Below are 19,179 nucleotides of genomic sequence, written 5' to 3' on the forward strand. Positions count from 1 at the left end.
TACCCTGTATGCACTGACAACGCCCAAATCTTTGACCTGACACCTCCCCCCACCCCAAGCCCAGACTGCCTGCCCACTTTCTCCATTTGGGCATCTAATGCCAGGACTCTCCAACTCGTTTAACACTAGAGTGGACCTACTAAATGCTAGCATTTATCCAGCACATTGTGGCACATAGACAGGGTGTACAGTTTCCAGATCAAGGCAGCCAGCCCTGGTTGGGGCGGCCATGGTTCTGGCTGCCCGGGGCCCCACCGGCTGCCCGGGGCCGAGAGCCCTGCAGGCTGCTCGTGGCACACAGTCGGGCTGAGGCACGCGGGTGCGGGATAGGCGTCCTCAAACGTAACATGTCCCAAATGAGCCTTGATCCCCTTCCCTTCGCGTCCCCTGACCGTGCTTCCATCCTCCCTGTTGTTCGGGCTGTAAACTCAGCCCCTCTGTCCTCCACCCTGCTCCGGCCCCATTAAGTACTGTTGGCTCCACCTTGAGAGCACACCTGAGGGCATATCCGCTAACCCCTGCCCGGGCCCTGGTGTAGGAGTTAGTGCAAGAAGCCCTGAGAAGGGCAAGACTGAGAGACGGAGAGAAGTCCGGGGCAGCTGGAGTGCAGGGTGGCGTGGGGACACGGGGCTGGACAGGGCCTCACTGGGTTGTACCAGGAGTGGGAACCTTGTTTACAGATTGATTTCTCCTCACCCTGTCTCACATCTGCTTGCCCTTTCCTCTTTGGGGGGTGACAAAAGGAGGGCAGTGTGGTGTCACGGAGCAGCTCTCCCCCCCTTGGTGTGATCGTCTCCTCCTCTGTGGAGTGGCAGTCACCTCTGTGGTACCAAGCCGTCGGGTGGCCAAGTGACTCAGGACATAAAGTAACCGCTAACACTTACTGAGCACTCACCATACACCAGAGACTGAACGCTTCAGTTGCATGAAATTGATGAGGTTGGCCTGTTTCATGGGTGAGGAAGCTGCCACGAAGAAGGCAGAACTCCAGGGTCCCTGAACTGATAAGTGGCAGAGCCCGGTAGCAGTCACAGAGCTGGGTGGCGGTGTCACAGGCAGGCAGACTGGTGCTCAAGGCTGGGCCCCCAAAACCTATACTATGCCGCCTCTTCTATACTTTGCACACCCCACCCAGTGTTTGGGAGAACAGGGAGGCAGGAAGATAAAAAGTATCACTCTGGTACCAAAGCGCTTAGTTTACTAATGCAAACATTTTTCCTCACTGCCGCTGTCATTCTGATCTCAACTAAGACGTCACCTTCTCAGAGAGGTGGCCCTGGAGAGGCACCGAGCTATCAGCACCCAGTCACCTCTCCCCCATCACCTTATATAGCACTTAGTAGTACTTGAACTTATGCCCCTTCCCCAATGAATAATGCAGACCTAATCCCCAAGGCAGATTGCAGGTGTCACTGCCTGAGAACAACAGAGAAATACTTTTGTGAGAGGCTGGCTCCTGGAATTTGAAAGCAATACTAGCATAGCCTTTGAAACCTTGGGGATCCACAGCCCAGAGCCTAGAACCATGCCGGGGACATGGGGGCGCTGAGGGCTGTGGCCCAGAACGGCCTCCTTCCAACAGCATTAGGCTTCCACTTTTTAATCCCCACAATGCTTGCTTGTCCTGTGTGCTTGGACACGTGTATGCGTTAACAGAAAATGCTAAGCTTTATCTGCCACTTGGTGACCTGCAGATTCCTGGAGCCCCGGAAGGGGCTCTCAGCATCAGTCAGGGTTCAAGCAGAGAAGCAGAGCTGGTGGGCGGTAGGGATTAGGCGGCCTACTGCAAGTGACGGCCTCATGCAAGTCTGAGACCCAGGGTGCAAGCCGAGGAGGGCAGGCCGGCCCAGGCGGACCTGACGCTGTGTCACCAGGTGGGAATTCGTCCTCAGGGAAGCCTGGGTTCTGCCCGTAAGGCCTTCCACTGACTGGAGGAGGCCCTCCCAGATTCTCTAGGGTAATCTCCCAGGCTAAACGCCCCCCGGTGATGGACTCTGTCCTGTCTCCAGGGCACCTCTACCGCAATGCCTCCGTTAGCACTCGTGAATAACTGGGGACCAGATCCTAGCTGGGCTGACCCGTGAGCACGACTGTCTTAGAAAGGCAGGTTGCTGGGGTGCCTGGGGGGACCAGTCGGTTAAGCGTCCGACCTCGGCTGAGGTCATGATCTCATGGTTAGTGGGTTCGAGCTCCACGTCAGGCTCTGTGCTGAGAGCTAGCTCAGAGCCTGGAGCCTGCTTTAGATTCTGTGTCTCCCTCTCGCTCTGACCCTCCCCTGCGCACACTCTTTCTCTCTCTCCCAGAAATAAATAAAACATTTTAAAAAATTAAAAAAAAAAAAAGGCAGGTTCCTAACTTCCTAAAAGGCAGACACATGCCAAGTACCTTCAGGAAATGACAGAAATGAGACTGCCCATTTTCCCAAATCTCCAGCCTCTGTAGCTAACAGCTCGGTGGCAGCAGTAATTAGAACTTGATTTCATAATTATTATTTGTTCACCCAGGGTTGGTTGCTTAGATACAAAGCAATTCATTTTGAGCCAGATTTTCTGTAAGACGTCCCGTAGATATTATAATGTTCCAGAACCCATTCAGTCATAACTAACAAGTAATGGTGCCCGGAGTTAACACATTTCTGCTCCAAACAATATGTGCTGTTTGACTGTTATCAGCCGCTTGTGTAGTATTTAGTAAGTAAGTAACTGGTAGGTAGGTAAGTAAGTAACGGGATCGTAATCCACATCTCAGGAGGGTTTATTCACAGTTCTCCAGCAATATTCATTTTGAGGCCTTTGGGGTGGTCATATTGAATTCCACCCCGCCCACGCCATGATACAAAAGAATTTAATGTTTATTGCAAGAAAAAAAAATGTGGATAATACAGAAAGAGGAAAACAAAACAGTCACCCTAACATGCCCCCCCAGAGATAATCATTAGTGTATTTTGGTGCAGATTCTTTCACCTATATGTATATACAAAATCTATAAAGTCACACTATGTATGCATCCAGTTTTTTTTAACTTAACATTATTTGGTGATCCATGTAATTAAGTTATTAACGACTATTTTGATGATTTCACATGACTGTACCATTTTCTCACCGTTGGACATTTACTCTGTTTCCCACTGTAAATCCTACAGTCTTGCCCCTGGAAGAGGGAAAGTCCTGGAGACCCTAATGCACAACACGGTGATCACAGCCAACAACACTATATCACAGGCTTCAGAGATCCCCGGAGAGCTCATCTCAGCTCTTTCCACCACAGAAAAGAGGTCATGAGGAGGCCTGGCAGAGGTGTTAGCTAACATCACTGCTATAGTGATCACACCTCAGTATATAAATGTACCAAGTCAACAGCTGAATATCTGAAATTTACAAATTTATAGTGTCCAATGTCAATTATTTCATTAAAAGAAAAAATACCAGGATGAACAGCTTTATGTTAGTCTTTGCACACATTTATGAGTCGTGCCTTGGTATTTACTCTTAGAAGTAAAATCATAGAAACAAAGAGTATGAAATGTATGAGGCTTTTGATACATATCAACGAATTATTTTCCCGGCTGTTAGAGGAAACTTTTGAAAGGTGTCTCATAATATTTGATAACATTTATAAAACATCATCTGAGAAGTAGGAAGGTCAACCTAATTATTTCCTAAAGAGTTTATGAACTATTTAGTATGGTTACCTTGGAACAGAAGTACTTGTTTATTTCCTTAAAATAATTTCTCTACTATTTGTATTGATATACAACCCCAAATTTGTGTCACTTCTCTTTAAATGTGTGGCCAGGACACTGGCTTTCCCTAATGGCTTTCATCTGCCTTTCCAAGTGATATCAAGGGCCAGCATGCTGTCCCTTGGTGTTATCAGCGACAAGGTCTTCAGAAGGAACAAGCCCATGAACGCTAAGTCATTGTGGGCGAGGGACGGGTCACCTCAGGCAGCAGCTGATTACCTTCTTCCCCTGCTTCTGTCCCACACGGCTCAGGAAGGGTCCTTGAGATCTAATTAAGATCCATCCGTTTCCCTGCTCAGTCACAGCACCCTGTAAGGACTGCCAGGGGACAATGAAGGTTCTTCTACTAAAAGACTCTAAGGAGGATGATTGTGGCCAAGATCCATACGTCAGGGTAAGTGCCGGAGGCCCCTGGTCCTGCGAAGCCTAATGCTGTCTTACGGGGGGGGGGGGGGGGTGTGTGTCTGCCAGCCTCCTGAGGAGTTGACACCAAGCAAGTTGTTGCTGTGACCCTTTCCCTATTTTCCAAACAGCCCTGGCCAATCCAGAACTATATTCTTGTATTTGCAGGAACTAGGATTATATGGACTTGAAGCCACTCTGATCCCTGTTTTATCATTTGAGTTTTTGTCTCTTTCCAGTTTTTCTGAGAAGGTAAGTCTGTCAGTGTCTGAGTACCATAATTTCTGAGTCTCTGTAGAATCGTTGCCAACCCAAGCCGGTAGGAGCTCTGCACTACCCCCTCGTTGTACGAGCAGACTTTAAACAAGGGCAGCACATTCTCACCTGGGCCCAGTGGATGCGGCTCCTGGAGTGTCCGTGGGCCCCCAGCTGCTCCCCCAGAAAGCCACCCCTTCCCGGAGGCGGGGCCTGTGGGGCAGGGAGAGCGGGTTGTGGGGGGCTCTCAGCAGTGGGCCCTTCCAGCTAGCCCTCCCGTTCACCCGCGCCGTGGTGAACATGGTGAACACCGGCTGGCTGTCATGTCACCGTGCCCTTTGAGAGCTAGGCCCCAGGCTGGGCCACTCGGCCGAGCCCTCCAGCCAGTCAGAGCGCGGCTCCGCACGGCGTCCGCTCGCTGCCCGGTGCTGTCGTGAGGGTCCCGCCAGACACGGCCTCAGAAAGACCTCGCAAACATTTCAGATCGAAGGTTCAGCACTCAGGCCACCTCATTAGTGTGTGGCCAGCCCCAGGAGCGGGGGCTCCCCTGGACACACGGGCCCAGAGCTGCGGTGGATCCATGGGACCGGGGTGCCCAGCCCCCCTCCCAGGCCCCACGGCTGAGTGAGCGCTGACGGCACCCCTCCTGCTTCGCCCGGCACAGGCCTGCCAGCAGCTCTGTACGGAAGCATGTGTTTCCCTTAGACCCGGGCTGAATATTGCACCATTTATTCGGTAGTTTCCCCAGCAAACATCGACCGGGCATCTGTTCCGTTCCTAGGCGCTGGGTCGTGTGCTGAGGGGACTGTGTCAGCGGGGCCCCAGTAGGCACGCTCTTCCGTAAGCAGCCCTGCAAGGCGCCAAAGATCTCATCACTTGAAATCGCTTCTTAGACTCGGGCTCATAGAGATACCAGAGTTTCCACAGGCCCCTCTCTGTCTCCACCAGCCAGCGTGCCCTCCGGGGCTCTCCTGAGCCCTCTCGAAGCTCCTATGCCGTGAGGAGGGTCTCAGCACGCGCTTGAGCCCTGGCTCTGCCGCGCACTTTGGACCAGCTCCTTAGCCTCTCCAGGGCTGTGTCTTCATCTGGGAGATAATGACACCCCCACCCATCTCACATGGTACTTTCCCAGGTTTGGGGAGAAAACAGGTAAAAACGGCAATGTTCAGTAGATCTTATCATCTTTGAAAATCAGGGCTTCAGCATCGATATCACCCCTTGAGGATTGCAGTTTTATTACAGACGCAGGTCCAGTCTGCCGGCACCCCGCCCAAGCCCAGGCTGGGTCAGATGGCCCCCGTCTGCACCTGTCCTACTTACCACCCTATGGCTCCCTTCCCTGTCCCCGCGCCCCACCCCCCACCCCTGGGCTGTGAGCTGCTTGAGGGAAGTGCCATGAATGGTGAACTCACCTGCGTTCACCCGAGAGTGTGAATAGTGAATTCACATGAATAGTGCACAGTTCCAGGCATTTCGTATGCTCCCAGTTGGTGTTGAGTAGATGGATGGATGGATGGATGGATGGATGGAAGGAAGGAAGGAAGGGAGGGAGGGAGGGAGGAATTTCCTCCTGTGAAGCATTTGGAATGCTGGGAAATGTTGAACTTGGTCTTTATGTAAAACATGCCTTTGTTGCTATTTGGCATGCAGCTGTCTCATCCTGAAGGCTACGGGGGACTCATTTTTACCAGCCCCAGAGCAGTGGAAGCAGTGGAACTGTGTTTGGAGAAGGACAATAAAACTGAAGGTGAGTGGGGGTGGGGAGAGGGCGGGTCCCTGGGTGGCTCAGTCAGTTACAACCTGACTCTTGATTTTGGCTCAGGTCATGATCTTGCGGTCATGGGCTCAAGTCCCACATTGTGCCCAGTGCTGAGTGTGGAGTCTGCTTACGATTCTCTCGCTGTCTCCCTCCCCTGCTCGCTCTCGCTCTCAAAACAAAACAAAACAAAACAAAACAAAAACAAAAACAAAAAACTAAAACCTGAAGGTAGGGGAGACGCTGTTGTAAATTCCACTGGACGTTTCTTTACTCTGATTCTTCCTACTGAGGATATCAGATGCCAGAAAGAGCTGCCCTTCAGGTTTGAAAAATCTCAATGAATTTTAACTCAAAAAAGGATTCAGGTACCAAGTGTCTTCATGTTTGTGTAACCTTTGGAGGAAGCAGAAAATGGCCTTTCTTCTTATAAGCTGACTCTTAACGTCCCACACAAAGTGACACATTAACCCATTAGCCTGACTGGAGTAAGCGCCTCGTGGTGCCGTGTCACAGATACTGCCTTGGGATACAGGTGACAGGGCTGCCTCCTTAAGTCCCCAGTCCCTGAGCAGTTCACCTGCCAGGTGGTCCTCCCTGTCCTCAGCATACACTGGTGGCCGTCTCTTTCCTCAAGGGGATGAGAAGACCCAGCAGCTTTGAGAAAATGGCCGGTGCACGCCAGGCACTTAATCACAGGACCATCTCTTTAACCCTTCTTCCTGCCTCCTTCCCGCTCCATCAGAACATGTGAGCAGAGCCCAGGTTTCAGACTGAACAGCCACCTTAGGCTTTGCAGTCAGACCACTTGGTGGCTGACATTTATGGAGTGCCTAATGTATACCAGGCTCTGATACATACCTTCCATTTTTTACCTCATGTATCACTAGACTGCTGGCCGGAGCGTGCTCTGGTCCTCACTGCTGTACAGAGAAGGAAGCTGCGGCTTGGGAAGCGCTCATCTAAGGCCACAGAACCAGTCAGCGCACAGTGGGCTTCAGACCCCGGCCTGCCCTGCCCTAGTTATCAGTGGAGGCCTCAGCCAGGGGTTGTTACAGAGTGGCTTTGCAGCAAGTTAGGCCTGGCTTCAGATGGCCACACTGATCTTGGCCAGTTCCTTGACCACACTGAGCCTTGGTGTCCTTGTCTATAAAGTGGGCATAATAAATAATCCTTCCATTCCAGGATCATCACTTTTTAAGAAAATTTTTTTAACATTTTATTTTTTGAGAGACAGAGAAAGGGCACGAGCAGGGGAGGGGCAGAGAGAGAGAGAGACACACACAGAATCCAAAGCAGGCTCCAGCCTCTGAGGTGTCAGCACAGAGCCCAACACGGGGCTCAAACCCACGAATGCAAGATCATGACCTGAGCCGAAGTCAAATGCTCAACCGACTGAGCCCCCCAGGTGCCCCAGGATCATCACTTCTAACTGTCAGCTAGCTAGAACTTAGGAGTGCCCTCCCTGTGCCAAACCCCATGCTAAATGCTTTACCCTTGAGGTAGATACGACTTGCCAGAGCTTGAAGAACAAGAGGGTATGACGCATCAAGACCACAGGGTCTGTAAGTTGCAGATTTGTGATTTCAGCTACCGGTGTGAGTCCCAAAAAGAAACATTTAGGATGTTGCCTGGCTCATGGTGGGCTGGTGGGAGTAAGCAGCAGTGGTGAACAGTTATCGTCTCTCTATGTTCAATCAGGTTTCTGTTCTAGCCTAAAAAATCACCTTCTTGATGGGTTCGTATACACACTGACCTCCTGCTGAAAAGAAATGTCAGCTACGAGGCTTGGAGGATGGTTTGCCCACATGCGATAGGGTAATATTCAGATAAATATTATTTACATTGGTGGGGTAGGAAAGAAGGTGAAACTCAATCTCTGGTTACTTTTTCAAAGGAAGTTTCCCCAGGCGGGGTTGCCTGGCTGGTTCAGTCGCTGGAGCATACAACTCTTGGTAATGGGGTATAAGTTTGAGCCCCACGCTGGGTGTAGAGGTTATTTAAAAAAATAAAAATCTTTTTATAAAAAAAGTAAATAAAAGGAAATTTCCAATGGGAGTGCAAAAGGTAGTGTCACACTTAAATATAGGGGAAAGTTTTGCTCATAATCAGATTCTAAGAAGGGAGAGCTCATATTTTCCTGTCTTCTAAAAAAAGTGTTCAGTACTGAACACTGTTCAATATTGAACCCCCAGTGGCCTGATAATCTATCTGTACAACCCGTTTTCTCTTTATATTTCTTTCATCCACATTTAGAGATGTTTGTTTTTGTCATAAAATTGTGTTTGCTTATGACCCTGAAATATATTATCTTTCCTTTGACCTAATGGAAAAATAAGTCCTCTCGGCAGAGATTACAGCTCCTTGACTGCTTTCAGATTTATGTCCCAAATAAAACCAGCTGTATTGCCTAATTAGATGTTAAGTTGCCATGTTTCAATGACCAGTGACTTTTTCTCTTCAAAAGTATAGATTTTTAGGAGCGCCTGTCTGGCTCATTCAGAAGAGCGTGTGACTCTCGATCTCAGGGTCATGAGTTTGAGCCCCAAGTTGGGTGTAGAGATTACTAAAAAGATTTTTTTAAATAAATGAAAGTCTGTATTTTTTAATTAAAAAAAAATTGAGAGAAAATGTATGAGTAGGGGAGGAGCAGAAGGAGAGAAAGAGAGAATCTCAAACAGGCTCCATGCTGAGTACCCCACAACCCTGGGATCATGAGCTGAACCAAAATCAAGAGTCAATGTACGAGCCACCCAGGCACCCCTCGGTTTTAAATTTTTAATGTCACCTTGCAAATTAATTCTTCAAGTTATATTTGTTTTCTGGTACACACTAAACATGCTTCTAGTGCTGACTGTGGGAATGAGTTAATATTTTAAGCAAGGCATACTGAAACATTTACCAAAGTGATTTTTAAAACTTTGCCTGCCCGAGGGGCGCTGGATGGCCCAGTTGGTTAAGCATACGACTTCAGCTTAGGTCATGGTCTCACTGATCATGAGTTCAAGCCCCGCATCAGGCTCTGTGCTGACAACCCAGAGCCTGGAACCTGCTTCGGATTCTGTGTCTCCTTCTCTCTCTGCCACTCCCCTGCTTGCTCTCTGTTTCTGTCTCTCTCTCTCTCAAAATAAATATTTAAAAATTTTCTTTCAAATAAAAAAAATCTGCCTGCTGAATATGAACAGAATAAAAATGGAATTTTGGTTTGAGATGCTTCTCTTTACATTTGGTGATAAATAGTTTGCCTTGTTCACAAGTGTCTTAGGCTGAACGGGCACCTTTGGGCAACAGTGCAATCGGCCACTTATGGTATTTGCGGTTAACGTATCATTCCATGTTTTACAGTCTGGAAAGATTCTTTGAAAGAAAAGTGGAATGCTAAGTCGGTGTACGTGGTTGGAAATGCTACGGCTTCTCTAGGTAAGCAATAACGGTAAAGATAAAACAGCCCAGAATGATTGTGCTATTATGATTTCTAATAAGAAACATGTATTTGTTGGTCTTTCTCCCAGTACCTGGCACAAAGCTCCTAAAACCTTGGTATTTCCTAAGTGATAAGAAAGATGAAGTTATTCGTAACAGACCTCTTTCAGTTATACCTGAGTTTATGTTAATGAAGTGGCTTTTGGAAAAGCTGCAAAGGATGGGGGGTGGGTTGCCAAGGGAACCAACCCTGGGATTAGGGAGGGTGCTCTCCTGCCTCCCCCACCTCCAAGGAGAAGAGTGAGGCTGGAGGTCGAATTAATCATCAGCAACCAGTGATTTAATCCATCGTGCCTATGTAACAAAGCTTCATAAAACCCAAAAGGATGGTGCCGAGGACAGGTGCTGGGAGGGTGGTACACCTGGAGGGGTGTGGACGCCTCTGCACCCCCATCCCTGCTCTGTGCATCTCTTCCATCTGGCTGTTCTTAGATCCTTTGAAATATCCTTTGTAATAAATAGGCAATAGTAGTCATTTGCCTGAGTTCTGTGAGCAAGTGATCCAACCCAACCCACATTCGCTAACCAGAGTACTGAAGCGTGACTACGGCAGTAGCAGAGAGTACAACAGAGAAGAAAACCAAGGGTTTTCATTCCACAGTGGCTTAACATTGCTTTCTTAAAAATCGGTTGCATTTTTATATGCCAATAATGAAGCAATAGAAAAAGAAATCAAGGAACTGATCCCATTCACAATTGCACCAAAAACCATAAAATACTTAGGAATAAACCTAACCAAAGATGTAAAACCTCTGTATGCTGAAAACTATAGAAAACTTACAAAGGAAATTGAAGAAGACACAAAGAAATGGAAAAACATTCCATGCTCATGGATTGGAAGAATAAATGTTGTTAAAATGTCAATACTACCCAAAGCAATCTACAAATTCAATACAATCCCAATCAACATTGCACCAGCATTCTTCTCAAAACTAGAACAAACTGTTCTAAAATTTGTATGGAACCACTAAAGACCCCAAATAGCCAAAGTAATATTGAAGAAGAAAACCAAAATGGGAGGCATCACCATCCCAGACTTTAGCCTGTACTACAAAGCTGTAATCATCAAGACAGTATGGTATTGGCACAAAACCAGACACATAGACCAATGGAATAGAATAGAGAACCCAGAATTGGACCCACAAATGTATGGCCAGTTAATCTTTGACAAAGCAGGAAAGAGTAGCCAATGGAAAAAAGACAACCTCTTTAGCAGATGGTGCTGGGAGAACTGGACAGCAATATGCAGAAGATGAAACTAGACCACTTTCTTACACCATACACAAAAATAAACTAAAAATGGATGAAGGACCTGAATGTGAGCTAGGAAATCATCAAAACCTTAGAAGAGAAAGCAGGAAACAACCTCCTTGACCTCAGCTGCAGCAGTTTCTTACTCGACACAACTTCAAAGGCAAGGGAATCAAAAGCAACAATGAACTATTGGGACCTCATCAAGATAAAAAGCTTCTGCACTGCAAAGGAAACAATCAACAAAACTAATAGGCAACCGATGGAATAGGAAAAGATAGGTGCAGATGACTTATCGGATAAGGGGCTAGTATCCAAAATCTATAAGGAACTCACCAAACTCCATACCTGAAAAACAAATAATCCAGTGAAGAAATGGGCAGAAGACATGAACAGACACTTTTCCAAAGAGGACATCCAGATGGCCAATAGACACATGAAATGATGCTCAGCATCCCTCCTCATCAGGGAAATACAAATCAAAACCACACTGAGATACCACCTCACGCCAGTCAGAGTGGCTAAAATGAACAAATCAGGAGACTATAGATGCTGGTGAGGATGTGGAGAAACGGGCACCCTGCTACACTGTTGGTGGGCATGCAAACTGGTACAGCCCCTCTGGAAAACAATGTGGAGGTTCCTCAAAAAATTAACAATAGAACCCCCCTAGGACCCAGCAAATAGCACTGCTAGGAATTTAACCAAGGGATACAGGAGTGTTGATGCCTAGGGGCACATGTACCCCAATGTTCATAGCAGCACTCTCAACAGCAGCCAAATCATGGAAACAGCCTAAATGTCCATCAACTGACAAACGGATCAAGATGTGGTTATACAGGGGCGCCTGGGTGGCTTAGTCGGTTAAGCGTCCGACTTTTGCTTAGGTCATGATCTTGCGGTTCGTGGGTTCAAGCCCTGCGTCGGGCTCTGTGCTGACTGCCAGCTCAGAGCCTGGAGCCTATTTCAGAGTCTGTATCTCCCTCTCTCTCTGACCCTCCCCTGCTCACGCTGTCTCTCTCTCTCTCTCCTAGAAATAAAAAAAAAAAAGATGTAGTTATACACACAATGGAATACTACATGGCAATGAGAAAGAATAAAATCTGGCCATTTGTAGCAACATGGATGGAACTCGAGGATATTATGCTAAGTTAAGTCAGGCAGAGAAAGATATCATATGTTTTCACTCATGGACCAGGAGAAACTTAACAAGAGGACCATGGGGGAGGGGGAAGGAGAAAAATAGTTGGGGAGAGGGAGGGAGGCAAACCATGAGAGACTCTTAAATACTGAGAACAAACTGAGGGTTGATGGGGGTGGGGGAGAGGGGAAAATGGGTGATGAGCATGGAGGAGAGCAGTTGTTGGGATGAGCACTGGTTGTTATACGGAAACCAACTTGACAATAAACAATATTTAAAACAATACTATAGTTTAAAATATGATTTTTTGCTTATTAAATTTATAAATAATTAGTTAAGTATACAATATTGCTGATAAGGATACAGTGAAACAAATATATTCAAATATTGCTAAATGGCATTAAGTATTGGCTCATATGTTTTCAGAAATACTTAATCAGTATGTTTCAAAAACTCTATTACATTGGCAGGTGGCTGGCTCAGTAAGTTAGAGCATATGACTGTTGATCTCGGGGTTATAAGTTCAAGCCCCAAGTTGGGCATGGAGCTTACTTAAAAAAATGAAATAAAATATATTCTTTTTAAGTCATCAAATCTTTACTCAATGTAGTTCTCAAGTTCTATTACAATGGAAACTTGAAATTTTCATTGGTGCCTAAGTTATCTTATAAAGAGGCCTGGTACCTGGCTCTGGAAAACCCTGATTAGGCTTATGTAGTGGGTCCAGGGCAGGACCCTATGCACTCACACAGGGTTCTACATTGGGTTTGTCCCCATATTGAAATTGGGTTTTTTTTTTAATTTAATGTAATTTAATTTTTTTAAATTTAAATCCAAGTTAATTAACATATAATGGAATAATTTCAGGAATAGAATTCAGTGATTACACCCAGTGCTCATCCCATCAAGCACTCTCCTTAATGCCCATCACCCATTTATCTCATCCCCCCACCCATAACAGAAAATCCTTAAAAAAAAGAAAAGAATTTAAAAAGCTCTATTACAAAGTTTGTACCCTTGGGCCCACTAATCCCTTTTCTGATAAATCTAGCCAAAGGTAATAATCCAAAATAGGAGAAATGAAGGGGTTTTTATATGAGACTATATCATAGCATTAGTTATAATCATGAAAAAAAAGCCCCCAATAAGGAAAGGGTTAAATAAATTATGATACATCTGTGTGATGGTTATGTAGCTGCTTCTTTTACGTACTTTTTATTTGGAAGGAAATTTACAGAACAAAGAACTCAATCTTTTCTGGACTAGTGGAGAGTTAGTTGCCAACTTGATGCCCCATCATCCCCAAGTAGCTGAGTGTAGATTCCTCACAAACAAAGACATTTTTCTGTGTAGGCACAACTATCAAATTCAAGAAATTAACATGTGTCTATTAGTACCTCTTAATTCTCAATAACATCTGTTGTAGCAGAAGGATTAAGTTAGGAATCACGTCCCGCATCTCGTTATCAGCTCTTGTTAGTTTCCTGCAGGTTGGAATGGTGCCTCCATCTGGCTTTGGCTTTGTGACCTTGACACTTTCAGAGTACAGGCCAGCTGTTTTGTAGACCATCCCCCAATTTAGGTTTATCTGATATTTTTCTCATGATTACATCCATTCAGGTTCTGTGTCTGGCAGGAATATCCCAAGCGATGCCATTTTTCTCCTTGCCACTTACCCTGTAGCCCACCATTCTGCTTTGCCCTCTTACTGGGAATGTCCTTTGCCATCCCTTGACTTAGGTGATGTGAGGCTTCTCCACTGTGAAGCTACTGTTTTTCCCCTTGAAATTATTAAGTACTTTGTGGGGAGGTACATTTTTCTTTTAGATTTTTTTTTTTTTTACGTTTATTTATTTTTGAAAGACAAAGAGACAGAGCATGAGCAGGGGAGGGGCAGAGAGAGAGGGAGACACAGAATCTGAATCAGGTTCCAGGCTCTGAGCTGTCAGCACAGAGCCTGACACAGGACTTGAACTCACAAACCATGAGATCATTACCTGAGCCAAAGTCAGCCGCCCAACCAACTGAGCCACCCAGGCGCCCCAGATTTTATTTTTTTGAGTAGTCTCTATACCCAGTGTGGGGCTTAGGCTCACAACTCCAAGAGGAAGGGTCACATGCTCCACTCACTGAGCCAGTCAGGTACCCCTGATAACGTATTTGTCATCACACTTTTAATTTATTCAGTTATTTATATCAGTATGGATTCGTGGTTTCTTCGTTTACATTAAGTAACATTAAGGGAACAGTTCGTTACTACGTCTATTTTATTGCTCAAATTATCCCTGATGTGGCCAGCAGCAATCCCTTTAAGGTAACTTCTGTGTCCTTTTGGCATGTGCCGTCATTCTTTGAGTACTTCCTCCTTTTCTGGTACAAAAAGATGTTCCCAGTATGTTCTGTACTTTCCATGCCGCAGCCCTGAAATCCACCATTTTCCCTACGAACCAAGGTTCCTGTTAGTGGAGAGGGGTATTTAAAATTAGCCATCATGCAGCCGCTCATGCATTCACTGCCCTTGGACTTCATGCTCATGGTCACTTTCAGCACACAGAGACGGGATTCATAATCTTACACACACGCATATCTGTGTTTATATATACTTGTTTATACTGGAAACCATGAGCTCATTCCACCACCTCCACTTACAGTCCAGCACCACAGGGCTTATTCTGGGTCTTTCATTTCAATTTTTGTGGCCTGCATCTCTGGCAGGGAAAACCCTAACACGTTTAGTTGTTTGATCAGTGCCACTAAGGAATCAGTCTCCCCTGGCCCCACCCCCACAGGGCTGCCCTCTTCAGCCCGTGTGGTTCCTGACACCCAACACTGGCTGCTCCTCCATAATGACACTCCTGTTACTCTGCCCCAAGGCCTTCGATTTGGAATGCTCAAAAGGAGAGAGGGCCAGAGAGGCTGGTCTTTTTAGACGGTCTCAAAGCATCTGTATAGCATAGGGTAGATACAATTTAGAAAACATTAACATTAAGCAAAAAGCCGGATGCAATAATAGATATATCTGATACAATTTCACTTTAATTAAAAAATACAGGTATTATACTAAGCTAGATAGTCCTCCTTATCCCTAAAGGAGCCTGAAAGGAGCAGGGACTCACAGAGACACCTGTTGGAGTACGTAACGTTCGTAACCAAATCAGTCACAACAGGGAAAAGGTGGGAACACCCCAAATATCCACTGACAGATAAGGGGATAGGTAAATGTGGTATACGCCAGCCATTGAATATCATGCAGACATCAAAAGGAAGGAAGGGTGCCTGGGTGGTTCGGTTGTGTAAGTGTCCGGCTTTGGCTCAGGTTGTGATCATGGTTCGTGAGTCTGAGCCCCACACTGTGACTTTGGATCCTCTGTCTCCCTCTCTGCCCCTCCCCTGTTCGAGCTCTCTCTCTCTCAAAAATAAATATTAAAAAATTGTTTTTAAAGTGACCATTAAACCATGCTTAGCAATTTTGAGTAAATCAATGTACAACTTTGTTTCAAAACAGTTTCGTTTGTCCAAATGAATTTTGAAATACTGGAGGAAGTTGCGGTAGGAGTGAAAGTAGTTTAAAAATGAAAAGCACTCTTTCCAGAGAAGAAAATGACGTCAGGCAGACCCTAGCTGCGAGCTGCCTGCCTAATTGAGAGCTGAGGCCTAGCTTTTCAGTGCAGTGCGACTGGCGCCTGCGAGCCCTGCAGATCAGCAGAGGGGGAATCAGGCCTGGGTTGCCAAGGAAACCGCCCCCGCTCTCCCACTCCCCTCCCCAAATCAGTTAAATCAGGTGCTTGCACCTTCTTGCGCTGTTTTCTCAAGTAGAAGACAGGAGAAAATCATAGAGGCAGTTTCCGACTTGTGCATCAAACCTTCAGCCATCAAATAGGGTGTGTTCGTAAATTATCCCATTTCGATTCTGGCGCTCCCTTCAGTCTGGTCTCAGTAGCATCCCTGCGTGGTCTGCGTCTCACCATTCTGTCAGGTGAGAACATCCCACGACGGAAGTGGTGACACAGGAAGAGAAAGCCAAGGCGGAGCCTGCAGGCGTGGGCCAGCTTCCCGTGTGGCACAGGCAGTAGAGCCTGGTCCCACGGGGACCCGCTGGCCCCAGCCGGCGCCCTGTTCATTCAGCTGTGGAGGAAAAGGCTGTGTTCTAAGTGCTAGTCACGTACGACCAGAGGAGAGATGAAATTAGGAATTTTGCAACTTGAAAAAAATCTCTTGGGAGAGGAGTGCCTGGAGGGCTCTGTTGGGCCCCACACTGGGCGCAGAGATTACTTTGGGAAAAAAAGAAAAGAAAAGAAAAAAACATCTCTTGGGAGAAATCCCATTCTGTCTTAACATGGAAGTCAGTCACCAGACTTTAAAACTGTCTAAGTTCACTTTGCAGACACGTTGTCCACAAGGAGCTCTCTCTGGCGGAGACGCAGGGAAGAAGACTTCCTTGAACTTGACATTTGTGTTCACCCTGAGGCTCAGCCAAGAGCCTGGAGAGTTAGAGGGTGTCGGACACTGGCAGCCGGAGGAAACCAGGCCGGGGGGTTAGTCTTCATTGACTGTGTAACCCGCTGCCCCCAAGACTTAGTGGCTGGAAACAACAAGCATTTAATTTCTCACAGTTTCTGTGAGTCAGAAACCTGGGAATGGCCTCGTTGGGTCCCTGAGGCTCAGTGTCTCTCCCCAGGGCTGCAGGTATCTCAAGGCTTGACTAAGGGGTCTGCTTCCAAGACCCCGGGCATGGATCCTCCCCGGCCCTCATGTGGTCCTCCCTAAAGGGCTACCCCACGGCCCTACTGGGAGACAGTCTGAGAGCCAGCAAAAGACAGCATCCAAGCCAGAAGCCGATCTTTCTGTAACTGGTCGTGCGAGGGACACCCTCTCCCTCCTGCCATCTTCTTTTTGTTTGAACTCAGTCCAGCCCACACCCAAGGGGGAGGGGATGCCATGGAGGCGTGAGCACTGAGGTGACAGGGAGCCTTTCACAGGAGCCCTGTGGTCACACTGAGCACAGAGCTGCCTCTGGCTCCCCCCAGAAGCTGGGGACCAGGTCAGGAGAAGGAAAGGTAGAGATGTGTCTCACCGTGTCTCCGAGTGGAAATGGAAATCTGGGCCAGTGAGCAGCAAGTGGTCTTGATGTCAGAGTCCATCAAGGAAACATGCTTTCTTTCCTCTCTTCATAAATACCATGACTTGCCTTACAGTCTTGCAGATGTGATTAATTACTAAGAGATGGAGACTGTGTTGTAACTCTGTTGTTGATCTGCATAAAGTCTCCTGAGAACATCATGTTGGTTGGAAAGTTTATGCTTGTTTTAACAAGATTTCCGTTTGTATTGAAGAAGCGGAGCTGGTTGGCTGTGGGCTGATCCCCTGCCGCTCAGCCAGCTCCCCTGGGGGAAAGCTGCCTGTCTGGCTGCCCTGGAGTGGGGTGCCCTCGCTCCCCCATGTGACTGCTGGTCTGGTACCTGGGAGCCACTGAGTAGCTCTTATTGCTTGGCCTTGTCAACCCAGAACAGCTGCTCTGTGGAAGAGAGCTTAGCACTGAACACCTCAGGATGCAGAACGTAACCTGACTCTGGGTGTAGATTTGCACCGTCAGAACGAATTACCGTCCACAACTACTAGTGCAATTCCTGCTGCCATTTCTGAGTCCCTGTCACACTTCAGGTAATGCACCATGCACTTGACGTAGTTATTTTCCTAAGGAAGGTCTTATTAAGTCTATCTTCCAAGCCTAGGAGAGGAGGTGTGATTGACCAGTCATGCGCTTTGAAAGTGGTACAGATGGGGCGCCTGGGTGGCCCATTGATTAAGCTTCTGACTCATGATTTCGGCTCAGGTCATGATCTCACAGTTCGTGGGATCGAGCCCCGCTTTAGGCTCTATGCTGACAGTGTGGAGCCTGCTTGGGATTCTCTCTCTCTCCCTCTCTCTGCCTTTTCACTACTCATGCTCTCCCTCTCAAAATAAATAAATAAATAAACTTTAAAAACAAAAGTGAAAAGAAAAATAAAAGAAAGTGGTACAGATATTGTTTAAATCCCCAACAGCATTTTCCAAAGCTGCCATGACCCACGGGCCTAGGCATGCAGATGTCCTACCACTTCTAAACCGTATCTGTTCTCTTGGTGTTTTTCATTGCTTTGTTTTCCCACTCATTCTGGGAGAATACGGAGGTCGCCTTACCCATAACCTTGTTAAGATGTCTTCAAAGTCCATTTGTTGACTCTTACGGAGGTGCTTTTGCACTAAGAATTCTGTCTTCCCTTCACGTAACCACATGGTACCTTTTGGCCATAGGCATCTGCCAGCGGGGAGCTCACCCCTGGTTTACCAGAGCCCCTGGACTTAGAAGCCCTTGCCTTGACCTCTTAAACGTAAAGAACATGATGGCAGGTTTGTCTGGGATCAGACTGGCTTGTTCCACGCCAGTTGGGAATGCGCTGTAGCTCCACAGTCCCCATCGCCTGGGGAGGCCCCGGAGGTGGCTTGCCTGGCCCTGAGTGGGGGGCTGAAATGCGTGTACCCCTTACAGCCTTGCTGCCCCAGGGGTTGAGATCCTCCGACAAACATTCATTCCCCTAATCTTTTTTTTTTTTTTTTAAGTTCATTTGAGAGAGAGAGAGAGAGAGAGCACAGGAGGGGCACGGAGACAAGGAGAGAGAGAATTCCAAGCAGGTTCCATCCACACTGTCAGCACAGAGCCTGATGCGGGGCTCGACCCCACGAACTGTGAGATCATGACCTGAGCCAAAATCAAGAGTCGGACACTAAAGTGACAGAGCCACCCAGGCACCTGCCCACCCAGTCTTTACTGAGAGGCTCCGTGGGCTGCGGTCAGACCGCACAGCCCAGTCCCTGCGCTCGCAGACAGAGCCGACAGGCGCGGGGCAGCTCTGGGCCCCAGCTGCCTCCTCTTCGGAGCAGATGTCCCCAGGGTTGTGTGGGGACGAAATGCGTCAGGCCTCCCTCCACACAGCAAGGCAACAGGGGCGAGTCCAGGTTCTGGGCCTGGGCCTCTCATCTAGCTAACTCAGGAAGAATGCAGATGAATGTTGACATTAAGTACTTATGTCCCAGTTTGGTTCCTGGGGGCTTTTCAGGGTTTTTGGTGAGCCAAGACCTCCCCAGTCCAGTCAGAGGAGGGGCCCAGCT

The 19,179-nt window shown here is 47.4% G+C and overlaps 1 protein-coding gene across 2 annotated transcripts in view; it reads left to right on the forward strand.

Moving 5' to 3' along the window:
• Window positions 1-19,179, forward strand: part of UROS (uroporphyrinogen III synthase) — a 35,291-nt gene that overhangs the window by 4,902 nt on the left and 11,210 nt on the right. The window contains exons 2-5 of one of the 2 annotated variants that reach the window (XM_039237928.1): window positions 4,042-4,136; window positions 4,313-4,396; window positions 6,050-6,146; window positions 9,501-9,575. In XM_039237928.1, the coding sequence (XP_039093859.1) occupies window positions 4,074-4,136; window positions 4,313-4,396; window positions 6,050-6,146; window positions 9,501-9,575 (319 nt within the window). In that variant the 5' untranslated portion in view covers window positions 4,042-4,073. Of the gene's footprint in view, window positions 1-3,994; window positions 4,137-4,312; window positions 4,397-6,049; window positions 6,147-9,500; window positions 9,576-19,179 lie in introns of both variants that reach the window. The other variant, XM_039237927.1, reaches the window with a different exon arrangement.

This window comes from Hyaena hyaena, unplaced genomic scaffold (genome assembly GCF_003009895.1).
Source record: "Hyaena hyaena isolate Hyena2069 unplaced genomic scaffold, ASM300989v1 scaffold_129, whole genome shotgun sequence".
Classification (NCBI taxonomy): domain Eukaryota; kingdom Metazoa; phylum Chordata; class Mammalia; order Carnivora; family Hyaenidae; genus Hyaena; species Hyaena hyaena.